Raw genomic sequence first — 21,029 nt, forward strand, 5'->3', positions numbered from 1 at the left:
TCCATTGGCTTATTCTTGTTAGTAATCAAACAGTTCGTGGTAACGAACTGTATAGTAAGAGCGGCTCTTCTTTTAATTAAAAAACTACAAAAAAATTAAAAATAGAATTACATTTTACAAAATCGAACAGTTCGTGGTAACGAACTGTAAGTAAGGAGCGACCCGGCTCAATGGTAACCGAAACTCTACAAAAAGGGTTTTTGATACCAATAGATATATCAAAAGAATCAGATTTCAATGCTGATTTCAAATATATAACTTTCATCAAGTTTAATGCTACTCATCAAAAGTTAAGTGCCTAAGAAAATTTGGCTGATTTTCAAAAAAAGGGGGAAAGACCCTCTAAAAGTTATAGAACCGTAATGAAAATCACACCATCATATTCAGCGTATCAGAGAACCCTACTGTGGAGGTTTCAAGCTCCTATCTACAAAAATGTAGAATTTTCCATTTTTTGCCAGAAGAAAGATCACGGATGCGTGTTTATTTTTTTTTTTTTATTTTTTTTTTCACCAGGGGTGATCGTATCGACCCAGTGGTCCTAGAATATCGTGGGAGGGCTCATTGGAACAGAAATTAAAAGTTCTAGTGCCCTTTTTAAGTGACCAAAAAAATGTGGGAGGGGGCAACTAGGCCCCCTCCCACGCTTATTTTTTTCCCAAAGTCACCCGATCAAAATTTTGAGATAGCCATTTTGTTCAGCATGGTCGAAAATATGATAAATATGTCTTTTAGGATGACTTAATCCCCCGAAGCTCCCAGAGGGAGGGCTAAAAGCTATGAACTTTACCCAATGTTAACATATAGTATTGGTTATTGGGAAGCATACAGAAGTTTTCAGGAGGTTTTTTTTCTGGTAGTGGGAGGGAAGGGTGGGTCGGTGGTTATGTTGGAGGATCTGTTTATGAAGGAAGTTTTCATGGGGGAAGGGAAATTGCCATGAAGGGGGCGCCGGACTTGCCAGCATAATATATTGGTTATTGGGAAGTATAAAGACACTTTCAGGAAGGATTTCTTCTGGAGTGGGGGGGGGGCTAGAGGAGGGGGTTACTCTGGAGAAGCGGTCAGTGGAGGATGTTTATGTTGGGGAAGGGACAGGTCTATGAAGGGGGCGCCGGATTTCCAAGCATTATTTAAAAAACGATCAGAAATTAAATAAAAAAAAACAAGTTTTTTCAACTGAAATGTAAGAAGGAATATTAGAACTTAAAACGAATAGAAATTATAACGTATGTGAGGGGGTTCTCCCCCAAGTCAATACCTCGCTCTTTACGCTGCAGTTTTTTTACTGCTTTCAAAAGAGCTATCTATTCTGATTAAACGGCCTTTGTGATTCAGGGGTTCGTGAATCAAATTTTTTTTTAACTTTTAACGTAAAGAGCGTGGTATTGACTAAGGGGAGAACCCCCTCATATACGTAATAACATATACGTAATAAAAAAAAACAATGAAAAAACAAGCGATATGGCTCAATAGTAATCGAAACTTTTAAAAACGGAATTTTGCTGTCAATAAATGTATCAATAGAATGTGTTTATAATGCTGATTCTAAATATATGAATTTTATTAAGTTTAGTATTACTCATCAAAGGCTATGAGCCTGAGAAAATTTACTCGATTTTTTAAAGAGGGGGGAAACATCCCCTACAAGTGAAAGAATTTTAATGATAATCACACCGTCAGATTCAGCGTATCAGAAAACCCTATTACATAGGTTTCAAGCTCATTTCTGCAAAAATCTGCAACTTTCTATTTTTAGCCAGAAGAAAAATATACGAATATAGAAGTTAGTTACGTAAGTTAATTTGTAAAGACATCCATTTAGCAAAAGAAAAGTAAAATTTTTATGCAAATAAAAGCTGCATCAACTAAAAAACGATCAGAAATTAAATAAAAAAAACAAGTTTTTTAAACTGAAAGTAAGGAGCGACATTAAAACTTAAAACGAACAGAAATTATTCCGTATATGAAAGGGGCTGTCCCCTTCTCAACGCCTCGTTCTTTACGCTATAGTTTTTTTTTTTTTTTAAAAAGTAGAGTTTTGAAAAAGAGTCAAACTTTAGCGTAAAGAGCGAGGCGTTGAGGAGGGGACAACCCCTTTTATATACGGAATAATTTCTGTTCGTTTTAAGTTTTAATGTCACTCCTTACTTTCAGTTTAAAAAACTTGTTTTTTTTATTTAATAAAATAAAGGAATGAAAATCGAATGAAGTTATATTAAATTAAAACAAATGTTATACTAATAAACACAAAGTAATTCTACTGTCAAAAAAATGGGTCTGTCATCATTAGCATTTGTAAAAGCTATATATTTGGTACAAAAGCCAAGATCTGCCAGAATACCCAAGAAAATCAAAGAGAAGGCTAAACCGTCCAAAATACCACTAAGACTATTAGAAAAGACCACCGAGATGCCTATTTAACGGCACAAATCAGGCAGAAAAGAGTAAATGTATTATTTATTTTTCAATTCAGTTGTTTCTAGCTGGTAAATTCAGCTTAAGGTAGAACTCCTGCCCATAAACCACCTTAACATCCTTATAAACTTTAAATGTTTCTGATTTTTTTCATCTCTTCACTCCATTTTTGGATCATTTGGTTCTCTAGTACTGTCTTAATTTCATTATCCCAATTTGCCTCAACAGCAAAGGAGGCACAACATTGAAACGCCATACAAGTGCGATATATGTAACGAGACTTTCCATCGTTTTGGTATTAGCTACAAAGGCTTAAATTCCTTTTTATGGTAGTTATACAGAGAGAGCTCCAATCGTAGTTGCATCTGAAGGTGTTGAAACCTTTAAAAGAAAAGGATTTGAAACCAATTTTGTTGACACAAGATGTTATTTTTGCGATGGATGCGTCTTGGTCAAGTATGTGAAGTTCTAGCTAAAGCATTCAAACAAAAATTGGATGTTGGTTCTGTGACTGTTATTAAATTAAAAATTTTCTCTTTAAACCTTTCGAAATGGCACAAGGAATAGATTGGTGACGAAGTGAAGCTGATCAAAAAAGAAATGAAGCCATATCCTAGCAATCATTATATTTTCGGTTAAGTGGCTGGACCCATAGTCCTTCTTCTGTATGTGTTCTTGGAACAAAATCTTACTGACTTTACTGACTTACTGACCACAAATAAGAATCTAACGTGGCTCTCACTAGAACTGGTCTTTTAGTGCCCAACCGGTAATAGTATATGCCTTTCCGACTAATACGAAAGCAATAGGACAAGGTCTGATGACTCCATATAGTGGTATACTTTTTGCGGTTTGTCCTAAGGACCAGACAATCAGTGGCCTCATGCACATCAGTTTTGCAAAATACTGTCCTCTCTTTGCTTTCGACCCTCATTTGCAGTTAACCGAACTGGTAAATCCTCTGTTTCAGATTGTTTTTTTTTCCTTTTTTCTCTGCTTTTGGTTCAAATATAAGTTTTTGAGAGTTTTTTCGGCGGTGCTCAAATCATTAATCGGTTCAGTCTTCTTTCTTGATAAGAAATTTGAAAACCAATCAGCCCATTTTTTAGATTTTGCTTTACTTTCTTCCGGAGTTTTTTTCTTTTTCTCGTGTTCTTTCATATGTTTTTGGCGTCTGTGTTGCCTTCCTTCTTTTTCATTTCGACGATCTTTTTCACTTTCTCCTGACTCCTCTTGCTTATGGTCCTGTTGCCTTTCTTTTTTATGGTGTTTGGGTCTTGTACTCTTTTCATCTTCATTTCGAAATAAATTGATACCTGCCAATCCCTCAGTATTTTGTTTCAGGCCAGTCACGATAACCCTTTCAAAAGTATCCGAATCAAAAGTTTTAGATGAGGATTTATTTGTTTTTTCTTTATTATGGACCATTAGTAAACGATGGCTTTTAGGGTCCAAAATCGGAGATTTTGCTTTACTTTTTTCTGAAGTTTTTTTCTTTTTCTCGTGTTCTTTCATATGTTTTTGGCGTCTGTGTTGCCTTTCTTTTTTTTCATTTCGATGATCATTTTCACTTTCTCCTGACAGAGGACTTTCTTCTGAATTTTGTTTCTTTTTCTCGCGTTCTTTCATATGTTTTTGGCGTCTGTGTTGCTTTTCATCTTTCTCATTTTGACGGTCTTTTTTCCTTTCTCCTGACTCAGCATTTTGTTTCAGGCCAGTCACCATAAGTCTTTCAAAAGTATCCGAATTAAAAGTTTTAGATGAGGATTTATTTGTTTTTTCTTTATTATTGACCATTAGTAAACGATGATTTTTAGGGCCCAAAATCGGAGATTTTCCTTTATTTTCTTCTGAATTTTGTTTCTTTTTCTCGCGTTCTTTCATATGTTTTTGGCGTCTGTGTTGCTTTTCATCTTTCTCATTTTGACGATCTTTTTTCCTTTCTCCTGACTCCTCTTGCTGATGGTCTTTTTGCCTTTCTATTTTATGATCGTCAGTTTTATGTTTTAGGCCAGCCACGATAAGCCTTTCAAAAGTATCCGGATTAAAAGTTTTAGATGAGGATTTATTTGTTTTCTCTTTATTATGGACCATTAGTAAACGAGGGTATTTAGGTTCCGAAATCACGTGTCGAGTAGTAACAACCTATCAAAAATCAAAACTAATTTTAAAATTTTCTGGTATTTTTCTAGTTTTGATTAAAAAATTTAAATTATTGCTCAAACACCATAAATGTTTTTGCAGTTTAAATATTAACTTTAGCGATCCATGAAAAAAGTTTATTTTATTTAAAATTTTCAGGAATTACTCTAGTTTCAATTAACCAATAAGATATTTTCTTAAAACTCTAAAGGAATTACTACATTTTATATAACTATATCTACAAGCTTTTAATTATGTTTAATTTTAAAAACCTATCAAAAATCAAAATTAAATTTAAAATTTTTACTCATTTTTCTAGTTTTAATTAAAACATTAAAATTATTGCCTGGACACCATAAATATTTTTGCAGTTTACATAATAACTCTAGCGATCCATTTAAAATTTTCAGGAATTACCCTAGTTTCATTCACCAATCATATATTTTGTTAAAACTCTAAAGGAATTACTACATTTTATAAAAACTATATCTACATGCTTTTGATTATATTAAAAATACTATTTTGATCTTCATATGCAAGATGATGTTAATAACATTTGCTATTACAGTACTGTAAAAAAATATAGTTTTTCGTAAAAATAGAATCTATTTACTATGTGCAGTGGTTTGTTTTTTACTAGGTTTCAGCTATATCCGATGACACTAGCATATGCCCCATTTATAATGAACTGAATAGACCTTTAAGTATTAAATATAAGTGTTTTAGTTTTAATGTAACTCCTTACTTTCAGCTAAAAAAAACTTTTTTTTGTTTAATTTTTGAACGTTTTTAAATTAATGCAGGTTTTGATTTTGGCTCACCGTACATGAATAATTAAAACAAAGTTTACATATTAATTTTACTTCCTCGAAAGTTGTTTAATTTTATTTACGAACGTTTTTAGTAGTAATGAATATACATAACTTACGAATTAACTTACGTAACGAGCTTCAATATTCATATATTTTTAATACGTATATTATTGGGTTCGCCCCCTCTTCAATACCTCGCTCTTTACGCTAAAGTTCGAATTTTGTTCCAATTCCTTGAAAATGACCCATTAATCACAAAGGCCGTTAAATAGAATTAATAGTACTAACAAATCTTAGGCGTAAAGAGCGAGGTATTGACTAGGAGGCGAACCCAGATCATATACGTAATAATTTCTGTTCGTTTTAAGTTTTGATGTTGCTCCTTACTTTCAGTTGAAAAACTTGTTGTTTTTTCTGTTTAATTTCTGATCGTTTTTTTTAAATAATGCTGGGAAATCTGGCGCCCCCTTCATAGTAATGTCACTTTCCCCATGAAAACTTCCTCCATGGAAAGATCCTCCTACGTAAACCCCGACCCACCCCCACCTCCCCTACCAGGAAAAAAGCCTCCTGAAAACGCCTGTATACTTTACAAAACCCAAAACTAGGGAAAAATTGGATAAAGTTCATAACTTTCATCCCCTCCCCCGGGGACTGTGGGATATTAAGTCATCTTAAAAGACATAGTTATTATATTTTCGACCATGCTGAACAAAATGGCTATCTCAAAATTTTGATTGGGTGACTGTGGGAAATAAATGAGCGTGGGAGGGGGCCTAGTTGCCCTCCATTTTTTTGGTCACTTAAAAAGGGCACTGTAACTTTTAATTTCCGCTTGAATGGGCCCTCCTGCGATATTCTAGGACCGCTGGGTCGATATGCTCACCTCTGAAAAAAAAAAAAAAACATAAATAAACACGCATCCGTGATCTTTCTTCTGGCAAAATATATAAAATTCCACATTTTTGCAGATAGGAGCTTGAAACCTCTACAGTAGGGTTCTCTGATACGCTGAATCTAATGGTGAGATTTTGATTAAGGTTCTATTTCTTTTAGCGGGGTTTTCCCCTTTTTTCGAAAATCAGGCACATTTTTTCAGGCGCGTAACTTTTTATGCGAAGGACTAAACTTGATAAAACTTATATATTTGAAATCAGCATAAAAATCTGATTCTTTTGATATAATGGTGTCAAAATTCCGTTTTTTAGAGTTTCGGTTACTATTTAGCCGGGTCGCTCCTTACTTATAGTTCGTTACCACGAACTGTTTGATTTATTACTTCAGTTACTTTGGGCTACAGTTCGTTCTTTAATATAATAATTTAAAAAGTTTCAGTTATTAAACAAAACTTCTATTAATAGCTACTATATAAGATTCTCTTGACTGACAAAATTTATGATGAAATATATCGATCCTTACAAAATATACTAGCTCAACTAGAGTAAAAAGAAAATAGTTCCTACGTTTTTAAAAAAAACTGGGATTTTGAATCGACAAGAAAAAAAAAATTAAAAATTAAAATCAAATACTTCGATTAGATCACCGATAACCAATTTTCAGTGACTGGGATATAAGCCAAGGAAAATACATACCCGTTTTGGAAAATACAGGGAGGAAGCAAGGATTTTGTTCAATTCTCTGCATAAAGATACAAAAAATACAGTGCCCGTTTCAAGTGACAAAAATACCGGTGGGCAGCTTGCCCCTTCCCATGCCCCTCTTTTCCCAAAAGTCGCCCAATCAAAATTTTGAGATAGCTATTTTGTTCATCTTAGTCGAAAAATCTAATAAATATGTCTTTGAGGAGGACTTGACCCCCCACAGTCTCCAGGGGAAGGGCTGCAAGCTATGAACTTTGCCCATTGTTTACATACATATTGTATTGGTTATTGGGAAGTATACAGACATTTTTCTGGAGGGGATTGCGTAGGAGGATCTTTCCAATGGAAGAATTTTCTATGAGGGAAGGGAGTTTCCCATGGGAGGGGAGTCTGATTTCCATGCAAAAGACAGTCAGAAATTAAAGTAAAAGACTGTCAGAAATTAAACAAATAAAAAAGTTTTTCAACTGAAAGTAAGGAGCAACATTAAAACTTAAAACTAGCAGAAATTTGTACGTATATGAGGGGGTTTGCCCCTCCTCAATACTTCGCTCTTTATGCTAAAGTTTTTTTTTTGCGTCGTTCAAAAAATCTTATTATTCTAATTAAATGGTCCTTGTTTTTCAGGAGTCATTCTTAAATAGTTGGAGCAAAAAGTCAATTTTAAGCGTACAGAGTGAGGTATTGAGGGGGGGGCAGCCCTCCTAATATACATAACAATTTCTTTTTGTTTTTGAAGTTTTAGTGTTGCTCATTACTTTCAGTTGAAAAAACTTGTTTAAAAAAATATGACTTAGGGCTGCATCCAGTCCCATTAGCGGGTGGGGAGCTTGGACGCATTTGCGAGGGTAGTGAGTAGTATATTTGGAAAGAAAGTTAAAAGGTCCATTGTTAAATATATAGGTCTACGAGAGAAACATAACTAACGTAGGGAGAAGGTGAATGCACTACTTGATTGCTTTTTATCCTCTTTCCAAATAGGTAATGCTAATCAATTCACTCGTAAATGCACTTTCCCCTCCTGATGGTCCCATATATAGTCCTAATAAGGGATTTCTCCATTACACAAATCTAGTCATACGTCGTAGCCAAGGGCGTATCCAAGATTTCTGTTCGGAGGGGGGGTGGTATTTTTTTCGGGGTGTGTCACACACCTAAAAATTAAAATAAACATCAAAATGTGCTTATACGCATTTTGTTACGTTTTTACGAGTCGTATTTTTTTTTTTGTGGGGGGGGGGGGTTGTGTTCAAACCTGGTACATCACCCCCTGGATACGGCCTTGGCCATAGCTCCTATATTAAATCGATTTTTTGCTCAATCTGCAATTTATCTCCGAGCGTGACTGAGTGCGTAACATACCAAAATATTATTTGAAATAATATGGAAAAGTTTGTAATGATGGAAGGAAACATGATTATCTGATTAATAAAAACATCGGGCATTTTATAAAGTAAGAATTTCATTTTTTAGTTTTTAGACAGCCCTTGGGCAATACATGGGACCATCAAGGGGGCGGGTGCATTTCTGACGGAATTGATTTGGCGATTAGGCTAGTATATTTCGGAAGAACATTAAAAAAAGGAATCGAGAGTAGTGTGGCATATTGCTACACAGGACGAGATTAGGGACGAGATCGTATAATACCACCAAACACACTATATTTGGAACTATAATGCGACCAGACATGTTTCTGAGTCAATGCCCATTTTCTGGACCAATCAGCGACAATGGATACGGAGGGTACTCAATATACGATGACTCGATAAATAATGTTTCTACTAACGATACAGCCAAGCCGGACATGTTTCTGAGTCAAAACTTGTCAAACAGATTAATAACCTCTAGCTTAAAGGTATCTTGCATCTTGTCAGGTTTGGTTAGGAATGCGTCATGGGTAATTACAGAATGAGGAATGGAATGCTACAGCCAGAATTGTTTTAACTTGAAAGTTAAATCATTAGCGTAAAGCTAACTCAATTTGTGAAAAGGTAAACCATTTGAATAACTCTGCTCTCAATGATCTTAATTGGTGATTTAATAATAGGGGTGAAAAAGAGCTGGATGATATTCTTTAGTTTTAATTGGATTGTATCAAAGTGCTAAAAGGGTTAAACTGCTTACCAGTTAAGGTAAGTCCGAGGGGATGGTAACTCTTACGTAATTTAATATAAATTTGAAATAACATCATTGGTATCAATCTATGGAAACGGTTAAAGATGACAAGAAGATTTTGTGACTTAACTTGGCTTTACTTCTTGGCATTGTTCTGTATAATACACAAATACCAATTGAGCCGTGTTGCCCATATGAAATATGCCGTAGCAATGGGGCATGCTAAAAGGTGAAACTAACAGAGTCATAGGCGCCAAGATGATCTAGTGACTTAGCCTAGCTTTACTTCTCGAGTGTGTTCTGTAACATATACAAGTTCAAATTGAGGTGTTTTGGCAATATAAAATATGCTTTAACATTGGAGTAAGGTAAAAAGTTGAAACTAATAGATCCGTAGTCGCCAAGAAAAGATCATGTGACGACTTACCTTTACTTCTTGGCTTGGTTGTGGCCACTATAATAGACAAGTACATAATGTGGGAAGTGGGTGAAAATATGCTTTAGCATTGGAGTATTCTAAAAAGTTGAAGCTAATAGTTGTAGATGCTAAGAAAAGAATTTTAATATAGAAATTTAGAACAATCCTTAGAAATCCTTAGAAATCAACTAGTGAGATTGTTATGGATTTGAACCATCAAGTACCGCAACCAACAATGACCATAACCACCAAGGACCAAAACCTCCAAAGGCCCCTCTCCCCAATACCCAAGGGTTATTGGGGAGGTTTTTGGGGGCCCCTCCCCCAATTTTTTATATTTTTTTTGAAGTTTTTTTTCAACTTTTTTTTTAACATGGTTAATTTTTTCACCGTTTTTTACATGTTTTAGAATGACATAAAACATGTTTAAAATATATAAAAAATTCATATTTTATATTTTCCAAATTCCAAATGAGAATGATATAGAAATGTTAGTCATGACTTTTACTATTAGAAAAATAATGTTTGTAGTAGATCTCTTTTGACTGAATTTTTTTGGACTTAAAAAATTATTCAACTTTTTTTTACATATCTTAAAATGGCAGAAAATATGCTTGCGGCTGCACCAATCGTACTCTATGCTTGCTCATAAACCCGACGTTGGCTTTCCCAGTGGTACTCTATGGCAGGTTATCGACACTACCTAGTTTATTGTATGTATTAAATCAGTACCTTTCACCCATTGGAGGGATAAACACCTGCATCATATTAAAAAAAAAGTGAAAATGGATTATTCGAGGAAAGTGTGTACACATGATAAAGTCATTGTTCTGTTGAATGCTGACAAAGGGATATATCTGAACTATGAAACAAGTAGTAGTGGAGATCTTATTGGAAATGTATGCATACGTTGTCATGACAGCGTTGAGTTAAATATCTTTGGAGTACCCAAGAATTTCAATCGTGTGAATGGTGGATATGTGAAAGTATCATTACCAGAGAAGTTAGTGCTCAAAGAGAATGCAAACATAAAAATAATCGTCGATGATAGGGGACAACTCTTTACTAGAGTTGCTGGTACCCCATTACGTGTTGATACATCCTATCGGCTTCTTTCCGGTATTAGCATTTTAACGAAGACAAGAAGAAGAAAACAGGCATACTACTGCACTAATGTCATAAATCATATGTTGTCTACGTGCCAGAACTTTTTTCTGTTGTTAAATAATGTGATAATAGACAGCGAAATCACATGCAGAATAAAAAGGGCATTTGTAGACAATATCACTAATGAATATAAAGATGAGTTGATGGAAAATCAAGCGCAAATGAACATTATTACTATAATTGACAATGCAGTCAATGAACCTAATAATACCATAGATGGAAAGCATATTGAACCGGTGGATGACCCTACAGTAAAAATTGTCTATGACTCAAAATCTATTAATTATTATTATAATGGTTACGATGTGAAAGAAGAGAGTAGCTACAGTATCAAGAGACAACAGGATGAATAATCTTATGAAACACATTTAAATAGTCCAAAGTTGTTCAATGATCTTAAGAATGTATAATAATGAATGAAACATATTTTTATAATAATATTCAACATGTCATTATTTCATTAAAAATATATTATACATTATTTTGTTACGCAATCATTATTTTTAGGATATTCTAGAACGTCAAACGTTTAGAATATCTATTGAAAAGTTGGAGATGTAAGAAAAGGAATTATCAAAAATATAGATACTACTACTAGCAGGCTCATAGGGGATATATAAGAAAATGAGATAGGCTGAAAGTACTTTTACCAATGTTGGAGAGAAATGAGCTGAATGTTTTTTTCTCAAAATTCTCCACAGACAAGCAAACAACCGTCCAGACACACAGGCAGAGAGAGTTTTCAGAAACAGAAACATCCATGATTAAAATACATCTGATTTTAATAATTTAAAATCAGATTTTCGTAAAAGCGTGACAAACTCTTTCTTGAATTCACCTCTTGGATAAACAATACAGGAATTTAATTCAAGAAATTATGAAAAAATTGTAAGTAAGTAACACTCTTTCTTTAATTCACCTCTTGGATTCACAATACAGAAATTTCATTCAAGAAATTATGAAACAATTGTAAATAAGCAACAAACTCTTTCTTGAATTCATCTTTTGGATACACAATACAGAAATTTCATTCAAGAAATTATGAAAAAATTATAAGTAAGTAACAAACTCTTTCTTGAATTCACCTCTTGGATCCCACAATGCAGAAATGTCATTCAAAAAATTATGAAAAAATTGTAACTAAGTAACAAACTCTTCTTGAATTCGCAACTTGGATACACAATACAGACATTTCATTAAAAAAACTATGAGAAAATTGTAAGTAAGTAACAATCTCTTTCTTGAATTCACCTCTTGGATACACAATACAGAAATTTCATTCAAGAAATTATGAAAAATTGTAAATAAGTAACAAACTCCTTCTTGAATTCGCCTCTTAGATACTCAATACAGACATTTTATTCAAGACATTATGAAAAAATTGTAAGTAAGTAACAAACTCTTTCTTGAATTTACCTCTTGGATACACAATATGGAAATTTCATTCAAGAAATTATGAAAAAATTGCAAGTAAGTAACAGATTCTTTCTTGAATTCCTTTTTTGGATACACAATAAAGAAATTTTATTCAAGAAATTATGAAAAAATTGTAAGTAAGCACCAAACTCTTTCTTGAATTCACCTGTTGGATACACAATGCAGATATTTCATTTAATAAATTATGAAAAAATTGTTAGTAACAAACTGTTTCTTGAATTCACCTCCTCGATACACAGTAAAGAAATTTTCTTCACGAGATTATGAAAAAAATGTAAGTATGTAACAAACTCTCTGTTGAATTTGATTATTTGATACACAATACAGAAATTTCATTCTAGAAATTACGGAACAATTATAAATATGTAACAAACTCTTCCTTGAACTCACCTTTTGGATGCACAATACAGAAATTTCATTCAAGAAATGGTGAAGATATGGTCAGTAAGCAACAAACTTTTTCTTGAATTCACCTCTTGAAAGCACAATACAGAAATTTCATTCAAGAAATTAAGAAAAAATTGTAAGTAAGTAACAAACTCTTTCTTGAATTCACCTGTTCGATACACAATACGGAAATTCAAGACAGAGGTGAATTCAAGAAAGAGTTTGTTACTTACTTAAAATTTTTTCATAATTCCTTGAATGAAATTTCTGTACTGTGTATCCAAGAGGGGAATCCAAGAAAGAGTTTGTTACTTACTTACAATTTTTTCATAATTTCTTGAATAAAATTTCTGCATTGTGTATCCAAGAGGTGAATTCAAGAAAGAGTTTGCTACTTACTTACAATTTTTTCATAATGTCTTGAACTAAATTTCTGTATTGTGTATTGTAAGTAAGTAACAAACTCTTTCTTCAATTCACCTATTGGATACACAATACAGAAATTTCATTCAAGAAATTATGAAAAAATTGAAATTAAGTAAACTCTCTTGAATTTACCTCTTGGAAACACAATACAGAAATTTCATTCACGAAATTATGAAAAAATTGTAAGTAAGTAACACACTCTTTCTTGAATTCCTCTTGGATACACAATATGGAAATTCCATTCAAGAAATGATGAAAAAATTGTAAGTAAGTAACAAATTCTTTCTTGAATTCCCCTCTTGGATACGCTATACAGAAATGTTATTTAAGAAATTATGAAAAAATTGTAAGTAAGCAACAAACTCTTTCTTGAATTCGCCTCTTGGATACACAATACAGAAATTTCATTCAAGAAATAATGAAAAAGTTGTAAGTAACAAACTGTTTCTTGAATTCACCTCCTGGATACACAATACCGAAATTTCGTTCAAAAAATTCTGAAAAAATTGTAATTAATTAACAAACTCTAATTTCTTGAATGAAATTTCTGTTTTGTGTATCCAAGAGGTGAATTCAAAAAAGAGTTTGTTACTTAATTACTTACAATTTTTTCATAATTTTTTGAATGAAATTTCTGCATTGTGTATCCAAGAGGTGAATTAAAGAAAGAGTTTGTTAATTACTTAAAATTTTTTCACTATTTCTTGAATGAAATTTTTATATTGTGTATCCAAGAGGTGAATTCAAGAAAGAGTTTGTTACTTACTTACAATTTTTTCATAATTTCTTGAATGGAATTTTTGTATTGTGTATGCAAGAGATGAATTTAAGAAAGACTTTATTATGACTTTATTAAAAATCAAATATTATTAATAAAATCAGATGTGTTTTAAACGAGGATGTTCCTGTTTTTGAAAACTGAAAACTCTCTGCTTATTTGTCTGGACGGGTGTTTGCTTGTCTGTGGAGATTTTTGAGAAAAAAATTCAGCTCATATCTCTCAGACTTTGGTAAAAGTTCTGTCAACCTATTTCTTTTTCTAATATACCCCCTATGAGCCTGCTAGTAGTAGTATCTATATTACTACAAATTCCTTTTCTTACATTTGACTTCTTAATAGATATTCTAAACGTTTGACGTTCTAGTACGTTTGACGTACCCTAAAAGTAATGATCGCGTAACAAAATAATGTATAATATATTTTTAATGAAATAATGACATGTAGAATATTATTATAAAAATATGTTTCATTCATTATTATACATTCTTAAGATCATTGAACAACTTTGGACATTTTGAATCTGTTCCATAAAATAATTCATCATGTTTTCTCCTGATACTATAGTTACTCTCTTCTCTTAGTTCTTTATCAGTAGAATAATCATTATTCCGTTTTGAGTCATAGACAATTTTTAATGGGGGGTCATCTACATTTTCAATATAAATTTCATCTATGGTATTATTAGGTTTAGTGACTGTATTGTCAATTGTAGTTATTATGTTCATTTGCGCTTGATTTTCCATCAGCTCATCTTTATATTCATTAGTGATATTGTCTACAAATGCCCTTTTTATTTTGCATGTGATTTCGCTGTCTATTATCACATTATTTTTACACAGAAAACAGTTCTGGCACGTAGACAAGATATGATTTATGACATTAGTGCAGGAGTATGCCTGTCTTCTTCTTCTTGTCTTCTTTAAAATGCTACTACCTGAAAGATGACGATAGGATGTATCAACAGGTAATGTGTTACCATCAACTGTAGCAAGGAGTTTTCCCCTTTCATGGACGATTATTTTTATGTTTGCATTCTCTTTGAGCACTAACTTCTCTGGTAAAGATACTCTCGCATATCTACCATTTACACGATTGAAATACTAGGGTACTCCACAGGAATTTAACTCAAAGCTGTCATGACAACGTACGCATACATTTCCAATAAGATTTCCACAACTACTTGTTTCATAGTTCAAATATATCCCTTTGTCAGCAATCAACAGAACAATGACTATATCATGTGTACACACTTTCCTCGAATAATTCATTTTCACTTTTTTTAAATATGATGCTGGTGTTTATCCCTCCAATGGGTGAAAATTACTGATTTAATGCATGCAATAAACTAGGTAGTGTCGATAACCTGCCATAGATAATCTGTCGATAAGCATATTTCATGTCATTTTAAGATATGTAAAAAAAAAAAAGTTGAATAATAAAAGTCCAAACAAATTCAGTAAAAAAAAAGTGTTGCTACATACATTATTTTTCTATTTGTAAAAGTCATGACTAAAATTTCTATATCATTCTTATTTTGAATTTAGAAAATATTAAATGTGAATTTTTTATGTTTTAAGTATGTTTTGTCATTCTAAGACATAAAAAAGTTGAAAAAGATTACCATGTAAAAAAAAAGAAAAAAAGTTAAAAAAAAAGTATAAAAATGGGGGGAGGGCCCCCAGAAAGTTGGTTGGAGGGGTCCCTTGGAGGTTGGAGATTGAGGTCCTTGGTGGTTAGGGTCATTGGTGGTTGCGGACCTTGATGGTTCAATTCCATAACCATCTCACTAGTTGATCTTAAAGATTGTTCTGAATTTCTATATTAAAATTCTTTTCTTAGCATCTATAAATATTAGCTTCGACTTTTTAGCATACTCTAATGCTAAAGCATATTTTCACCCACATCCCACATTATGTAGTTGTCTATTATATCAACCACAACCAAGCCAAGAAGTAAAGCTAAGTCAAGTCACGTGATCTTTTCTTGGCATCTACGGCTCTATTAGTTTCAACTTTTTAACATACTCCAATGCTAAAGCTTATTTTATATGGACAAAACAGCTCAAATGGTACTTGTGTATTATACAGAACACAGCCGAGAAGTAAAGCTAGGTCAAGTCACTAGGTCATCTTGGCGCCTATGACTCTATTAGTTCCAACTTTTTAGCATGCTCCAATGCTAAGGCATTTTTATATTGGCAACATGGCTAAACTGGTATTTGTGTATTATACAGAACACAGCCAAGAAGTAAAGCCAAGTTAAGTCACAAAATCTTTTTGTCACCGCTAACCGTTTCCATAGATTGATACTAATGATGTTATTTCAAATTTATATTAAATTGCGTAAGAGTTACCATCCCCTCGGACTTACCTTAACTGGTAAGCAGTTTAACCCTTTTAGCATTATCATACAATCCAATTAAAAATAAAGAATATTATCGAGCTCTGTTTCATCCCTATTATTCAATCATCAATTAAAATCATTCAGAGCAAAGTTATGCAAATGGTATACCTTTTCGCTAATTAAGTTAGCTTTACGCTTATGATATAAGTCAAGGAGGCACACTTGTGCCTCTATAAAGAGGCGACCCACCACAATGTTAAGCGATTTCCGGTCCTAGTGGTTGCAGAGAGACAGCGGTGATTGCATTTTGTAGCCCAAGCTCAAACTAAGAAACGTGCAAAATTTCACCCCCCTCCGACTTTATCTTCATGGGTAAAAGTGGGCCGGAAGTTTCGACCCCCCGACACAGCCCCCCTTTATCGTTATCCGATTGGGTTGAAATTTAGAGATTAAGCTTTCCTCGGGCCCGGGAGCTTATCCTCGAAATTTCAGCTCAATCCGATCACTCCTTCCCTGTTTTCCAAAAACCAAATATAGCCACTTAATGTTCATTTCTCTTTTATTTTTGTTATAGACGCCTACAGGCCACAGTTGGCAACTGATCAGGGTGAATGAGGACTCATTCGAAGCAGAATTCGACCTGTTAGGGCCTTTTGATATTTTCAAACCAAAAAATTATCCCCCGAATTTACATTTACGAAAAACCTCGTTTTCTTATAAGAGCCCATGTTAATTTTTCCCACCACAGCCCCCCTTTAACATTGTCTGATCGGGCTGAAATTTAGAGGATAAGCTTTCCTGGGGCCTGGGAACTTATCCTCAAAATTTCAGCTCAATCTGATCACTCCTTCCCTGTTTTCCAAAAAGCAAATATCAACTTTTGTGGGGATTTGCTTGCGTCAAAAATAGATTCCACTTACTAAAAAACAATTACAATTGTGTCTCTTTAGTACAGCGGTCGATACTCCTGACTGTCAGGCGGAAGACCCGGGTTCGATTCCCCGGCAGAGGAAATACTGAATTTAATACTGAATTTAAAGTTTAAAAAAGAAACTCAGTTTCTTTTTTAAATTATTTGAAAAAAATTACGTTTTCTAAAGAGTTAAAGAGGCTGAGTTACAAGGTCGGCCCTTAAAACACCCTGTCGAGAAAGAAAAGAATAATACACAATCATCTAACAGTTAGTCAAGCAATAATAAGTAATAAACTGTACAAAAACGTGCAGAAATTATTTGAAAAAAACTACGTTTTCTAAAGAGTTAAGGAGGCTGAGTCACAAATTCGAACCTTAAATCGTACCTGGATCAGAAGGTACAGTTGGGGGCCTGCCGCCCCCCGAACCTCCCGCTTTCGCAGCCTTTAAATAAAACAAAATTTTTTTAAACTGAAAGTAAGGAGCGACATTAAAACTTAAAATGAACAGAAATTATGCCGTATATGAAAGGGGCTGTGCCCTCCTCAACGCCTCGCTCTTTACGCTAAAGTTTGACTTTCTCACAACTCTTTTTGTTAAACAATTTAAACAATTTTTTTTAAGTAATTCTAGTTCCATTCCTACAGTAGTTGAGAACCCGGGTGACCTGGTTGAATTGAGATATCCACTCCATATGTTCTACCAGCAATGCGTAAACTAGAACTAGACTCAGTTCGAGGTTTGGATTCTTTGTCTACAAACAACATATGAAATTGTACTACTGGGTGCTATTGACTATTTTTGGCTTATTGCTCCCAGTTCTCGACTCATTTCAACGCTTGTTTTGTTGATGTACGTAAAACTTTTGACCATATAAACCATTTGGAGCGGCTTTGTATTCTCAATTAAACAAAAAAAAACAAGTATTTTTAACTGAAAGTAAGGAACGACGTTAAAACTTAAAACGAACAGAACATATTCTGTATATGAAAGGGGTTGTGCCCTCCTCAACGCCTCGCTCTTTACGCTAAAGTTTGACTTTCTCACAACTCTTTTTTTTAAACAATATAAACTTTAGCGTAAAGAGCGAGGCGTTGAGGAGGGCACAGCCCCTTTCATATACGGAATAATTTCTGTTCGTATTAAGTTTAAATGTCACTCCTTACTTTCAGTTTAAAAAAAAATTATTTAAAGGCTGCGAAAGCAGGAGGTTTGGGGGGCGGCAGCCCTCTAACTGTACCTTCTAATCCCTGTACGTTTTAAGGTTCGAACTTGTGATTCAGCCTCTTTAACTCTTTAGAAAACGTAGTTTTTTTCAAATAATTTCAAGTTAAAACAATTCTGACTGTAGCATTCCATTCCTCATGCTGCAATTACCCGCGACGTATTCCTAACCAAACCTTACAATATGTAAGATACCTTTAAGCTAGAGGTTATTAATCTGTTTGACAAGTTTTGACTCAGAAACATGTCCGGCTTGGCTGTATCGTTAGTAGAAACATTATTTATCGAGTCATCGTATATTGAGTACCCTCCGTATCCATTGTCGCTGATTGGTCCAGAAATGGGTGTTGACTCAGAAACCTGTCTGGTCGCATTATAGTTCCAAATATAGTGTGTTTGGTGGTATTATACGATCTCGTCCCTAATCTCGTCCTGTGTAGCAATATGCCACACTACTATCGAGTAGTGTCTTCACTTTTTCCCTATGTTAAATAAAACAAAAAGTTTTCAACTGACAGTAAGGGGCAACATTGAAACTTAAAAAGAACACAAATTGTTTCGTATCTGAGTGGGGTTGCCCCCTCCTCAATACCTCGCTCTTTATGCTAAAGTGTTTCTTATGTCGTTCATAAAAGCTTATTATTCTAATTAAACGGCCCTTGTGTTGCAAGAGTCGTTCTTAAAGAATTGGGACAAAAAGTCAAATTACTCGATTTTATTGATGTATCATGTATTTATTGTTATTAAAACTCTACTATTTAGATTTTCCTTTTGATTCAATTTCAGTAAAAAGAATAGAAAATGGACGATTCAATAGAACTTTTAGGGTGTCAATTAGCAATTTCGGTTTAAAGGTATTAATTTTGCTCAAGTAATATTTTGATCTGGCTAATAAATGAATTATTTGTCAATGTATTTTCTATCCTTTTGGAGTAAATGGAGTAAAAATTGATGACAGATTATTCCATACTAGACTAATGAAACTAGACGGAATGTTTAAAATAACCTGACATATAAAGAAAGCAGTTCGTGGACGTTAGAGCAGTATTCACTTTTCAATGTTATGATGAAGAAACAAATATTGTTTGCAATATACCACCGCCATTACGTCTAAAAGTCGTATCCGACATTTTCAAACTTCTGAAATAGGTACTTATGTATTATATCAATTATATCAAACACATTCAAGAAGTGAAGTTAGGTTGATCAGAATGAAATATACCAAAACATAATGAAAATATGTTATTTTAGTTTATATACTAATACAATTTGGCCTATATATTTGCACATATTATACAAGTAAGGTAACCTAGCCTCCACCCTCTACTGGGCAAGGGATAGCTCAAATTATACAAGTCAGATGCATTCTGTCACCCAATGTCTGCCTCTGTGGCCACGAAACTGGTTTTATAGATTTTACATCCAGCAAACTTCTCGACTGTATTTGGCATAATACATCAGTACCCTGAAATAGTTGCCAAAACCGGAGGAGGTACCTACAGAAATCACTTATACCAGATGACGTGAAAAAAGCATGGTGAAAACTGTGCCACTCGTGGTAGAGATCATGCCAAGTGTGGTAAAACCTTATAGCACACATAGTATCCTGAGATGTACACCAAATGTCAGAAAGTAAGTGCCCCCAGTGGCGCCAATTCACGAAAATGTAGGGGGGGGGGGGCAAGGATTTTTTTTCGATTTTTAAAAAAAATTAAGAAACAAAAAAAATAACAAAATTTAGCAACCAAACCAAAAAAAGGGGGTAGCGACGAGGTCACTGCTTGGCAAAATCGTCGACTAATCTATCCAAATCCAGTTTCTTTACCTCCTCTTTTTCAACGGCCATTATCATGAGATCACTGAGTCTGTCGTTTCCCATCGTCGATCGCAGATAGTCTTTCACACGCCCTAATGCCGAGAAGAATAGTTCATTACTGGCAGTGGTCACAGGTAAAGTAGTAACTAGCTTCATCAGTTTTAGCACTGCAGAATAGGCAACCGGGAGGTCGGATAAGATTTCGATAGCTCGAAGAAGATCCATTTTTGAAATATCACTTTTTGACAGATGCAGCTTTGCAAGAGAAAGCTGGGATTCTATGGCATGGTCATCGACACCGAAAATCTCTTGATAATGACACATAACTCTTTCCACTTTCGAAAGTTCGAGAAAATTGGAACTTCAGGGGTCGAAGGCTGATAAAGCGTTAAGCAGAGGCATATTCTGCATGAAACATTGGTCCATCTCACTCGTGAAACGAACTATTACCTCAAAGCACAGAAGTTTACCACAGTCTGATTCAACTGGCTGACTGATATTGCGTTTACCGGTTGTTGAGTTTGAAAGAAAGTCTTTGAAACGAATGGAAATGGCTTGACTTCTCTTGCTTCGAGCACTGGTTTTAGATTGTGGAGATTTCGATTCCTGGATATCGTTTAAAGCTAAGAATTCAGATATGTTTTTGCTTAAGTTGTTCCATTCGTTATCATTTCTAAGCTTTTGGAGTGTCTCATATGTCCCAGAAATCAGTGCAAGTGCCTTATAAATCAACAAACTTCCGGATTGAAGTTGCTCTGATAAACAATTTACAATGACTAATACTTTTTCCATTATGGGTAAAGTTGAAACAAAAGAGGCAGAGTTGATTTTGTCCAGTAGTCCTTTTGCTTCACACGCTGCCTCGCCGTTGGAATTATCAGAGACTGCGGCAAGCACAGCAACAATACAATCAAATCTGGCCTTCACTTTCAAAATAGAGCGGACTGTGTAAAACCAGCGAGTGTAGGTAGTCTTATCAACCTCCCAGACCGCTTACCCGCTAATATGCTGAGATTTCATAAAAAAGCT

The 21,029-nt window shown here is 34.1% G+C and overlaps 2 protein-coding genes across 2 annotated transcripts in view; one reads left to right on the top strand and one right to left on the bottom strand.

The window, feature by feature from the left end:
- The window catches only part of LOC148955306 (uncharacterized), a 162,474-nt gene that overhangs the window by 31,696 nt on the left and 109,749 nt on the right, over nt 1-21,029 (top strand). The gene's annotated exons all lie outside the window — the stretch shown is intronic.
- LOC148955307 (uncharacterized) lies at nt 3,385-4,512 on the bottom strand. The gene has a single exon (XM_089104911.1). The coding sequence runs from the start codon at nt 4,510-4,512 to the stop codon at nt 3,385-3,387; it is 1,128 nt and encodes a 375-aa protein (XP_088961037.1).

This window comes from Artemia sp. Qi Xiang Cuo, chromosome 2 (genome assembly GCF_049724085.1).
Source record: "Artemia sp. Qi Xiang Cuo chromosome 2, ASM4972408v1, whole genome shotgun sequence".
In the NCBI taxonomy this organism is placed as follows: Eukaryota; Metazoa; Arthropoda; class Branchiopoda; order Anostraca; family Artemiidae; genus Artemia; species Artemia sp. Qi Xiang Cuo.